The sequence below is a fragment of the Haematobia irritans genome, chromosome 5 (genome assembly GCF_050003625.1).
Source record: "Haematobia irritans isolate KBUSLIRL chromosome 5, ASM5000362v1, whole genome shotgun sequence".
In the NCBI taxonomy this organism is placed as follows: domain Eukaryota; kingdom Metazoa; phylum Arthropoda; class Insecta; order Diptera; family Muscidae; genus Haematobia; species Haematobia irritans.
The window spans coordinates 56,492,422-56,494,844 of record NC_134401.1 but is presented as its reverse complement, the minus strand read 5'-3'; the positions used below and the strand labels follow the sequence as shown (position 1 = coordinate 56,494,844).

The 2,423-nt window shown below is 36.5% G+C and overlaps 1 protein-coding gene across 1 annotated transcript; it reads right to left on the bottom strand.

Annotated features, from left to right (window-relative positions):
• Positions 1–640: 640 nt before the first annotated feature.
• On the bottom strand, positions 641–1,143 carry LOC142240418 (uncharacterized). The gene is made up of 2 exons (XM_075312128.1): positions 1,104–1,143; positions 641–1,039 (listed from the first exon to the last, which is right to left on the bottom strand). The coding sequence occupies exons 1-2, from the start codon at positions 1,107–1,109 to the stop codon at positions 746–748; spliced, it is 300 nt and encodes a 99-aa protein (XP_075168243.1). The 5' UTR covers positions 1,110–1,143; the 3' UTR covers positions 641–745.
• Positions 1,144–2,423: the final 1,280 nt, after the last annotated feature.

Genomic DNA, 2,423 nt, shown 5'->3' with positions numbered 1-2,423 from the left:
AGTGGAAATCGGACGGAAGATATATATGGGAGCCATATCTAAATCTAAACCGATTTCTACGAAATTTGGCGCAATTACCGATACTGCTAAACGTACTCCTTGTGCGAAATTTGAAGCAAATCACGGCAAAACCCTGGCTTTTGAGACCATATAAGTCCAAATCGGGCGAAAGATATATATGTGAGCTATATCTAAATCTGAATCGATTTTAACAAAATTTGACACACTTAACGATACTATTAAACGTACTCCTTGTGCAAAACTTGAAGCAAATCACGGGAAAACTCTGGCGAACATCAAAAAGTTTTTCAGCGGTGGATTATCCCACCTCAGTAATGCTGGTGACATTTCTGAGTGTTTCAAAGCTTCTCTAAGTGGTTTCTCTGCAATGTGGAACGCCGTTCGGCCTCGGCTATAAAAAGGAGGTCCCTTGAGCTTAACATGGAATCGGGCAGCACTCAGTGATAAGAGAGAAGTTCACCACTGTGGCATCACAATGGACTGAGTAGTCTAAGTGAGCCTGATACATCGGGCTGCCACCTAACCTAACTAAAACATAAAAATTTCGTTCTCAAGCTAACACTAATCCATACTTCAAGATACTACCGACAACTTCCACCAATTTAATAAAAAAGGCATCTTAATATTTGTTTTCCGTTTATTTTTTCAGCGGCAACAAAGCGTTCATAGGTTTAGGTCAAATCGCATCGATCATATTCATTCGTTTATTCCAATCTCAAAGAATTTACTTCTTCTTCAACAAAGTGGTGTAGACAGCAGGTGCGGCAACAACAGATGGAGAAGCTACAACTGCTGGAGCTGAGTAAGTGGTGTAAGCTGGAGCACTATAAAGCGAGCGGGTATACACTGGAGCAGCAGCAGAATAAGCGGTATAGGCGGGAGCAGCAGCAGCATAGGTAGTATAAGCTGGAGCAGCGGCAGCATAGGTGGTATAGGCTGGAGCAGCAGCATAAGTTGTAATTGGAGCTACAACATGAGCGCTAGCAGCAGCAACGAGGAGAGCCAAGCAGATGAGGAACTAAAGGTGGAATGGACATAGTTTAGAAAATGAAATCAATTTAGAGTTGAACACCAAAACCTACTTTCATGTTGAATTTTTTGAAGACTGTTCTTTGCAATGGAGCGTAATGAACTGATAACAATTCTATCTGTGCTGAAGTCTTTTATACTAAAAATAAATAGAAGTCATTGGCCAATTAAGGGATTACCAAATTATGTTGGTTGAGTTGGTGCTCTATACAAAGCTACTGTATAAGCGTTAATGACATTACAAGACAAGTGAGTAGGGTAGAATGTCGGGCAGGGTTGACTATTTCTTTCCCTAAACCACACATACTGAATTAGGAAACCTTTATTGAAAGAAGTTTTTGTTTGAGACTAAAATGTTTTCTTTAAGAGAAAATAAGATATATATAAGAGACAATTGTTAAATATTTTATCAGGAATTCTGATTTATTCCTTATTAAAAATAATTTATAGGAAAGGGGAATTTCGTTTGTCTAAAATTTCGTTGCGGAGGAAATTATTTTTTATTTGGGTGTAAGCATTTGGGGGTCTTATTAAAATAACTTTGTTATATAAACCTAATTTTCTAACAATGTGGATGGTTCTGCGCACTTCTCTTTTATGTCCGTATTCAACAAATTTGACGGAACTTATTTATGGGACCTATATCTAAATCTGAACTTAGTTTGATAATTTTATGATCGGGCATAGTTAACACTATAGAAGATTACATTGTGCTAAATTTGATTATGATAGGGTAATAATACATACAGGCGATACATACACTGAAAAAAAGAATGCCAGTTTCCAAAGATTTTGTCTTAGCTTTAAAAATGTTGGTATTGATTCCGAGCCAAAGAAGCGGAGAATACAAGTAAGGAGACTTTTAAGACACAATTCTCTTTTAAATTTGGGATTTGTGCTCTTACTTCTAGGAAGCAAATTTTAATTTTTCGCTTTTTCAGCTTTTTTTCTTCATATGCTATGAAAGTCAGTTAAAAACTAGTTAACGACAACTTTATTTTCCAAATTAAGACTCGACTTCCAGTAGAAATTGTGCTATGTTTCAAGTAAAAATCGTCTTTAAAATAAAGTGTTGAAAAACATGTCCTATATTTGAACGATTGTTTGCTTTGTAGTCAAGATGCAAAAAGACATCAAATTTAAAGACAATTTCATTAAATTTAATGAATTTTTCTGAATTATTAAAGTCACGTTGACCTTAACCCAAAACATTTTTTCGTTTATGCTATGATACTAGAGGTGTGCACGTGAGTAATAGTTTACTCACGCTCACGCACACTCACGACTGAAAAATCATACTCACGCACACTCACGCACGATATTTTTTGGTAGGACTCACGCTCACGCACACTCACGAAAAGCAAATTTGTACT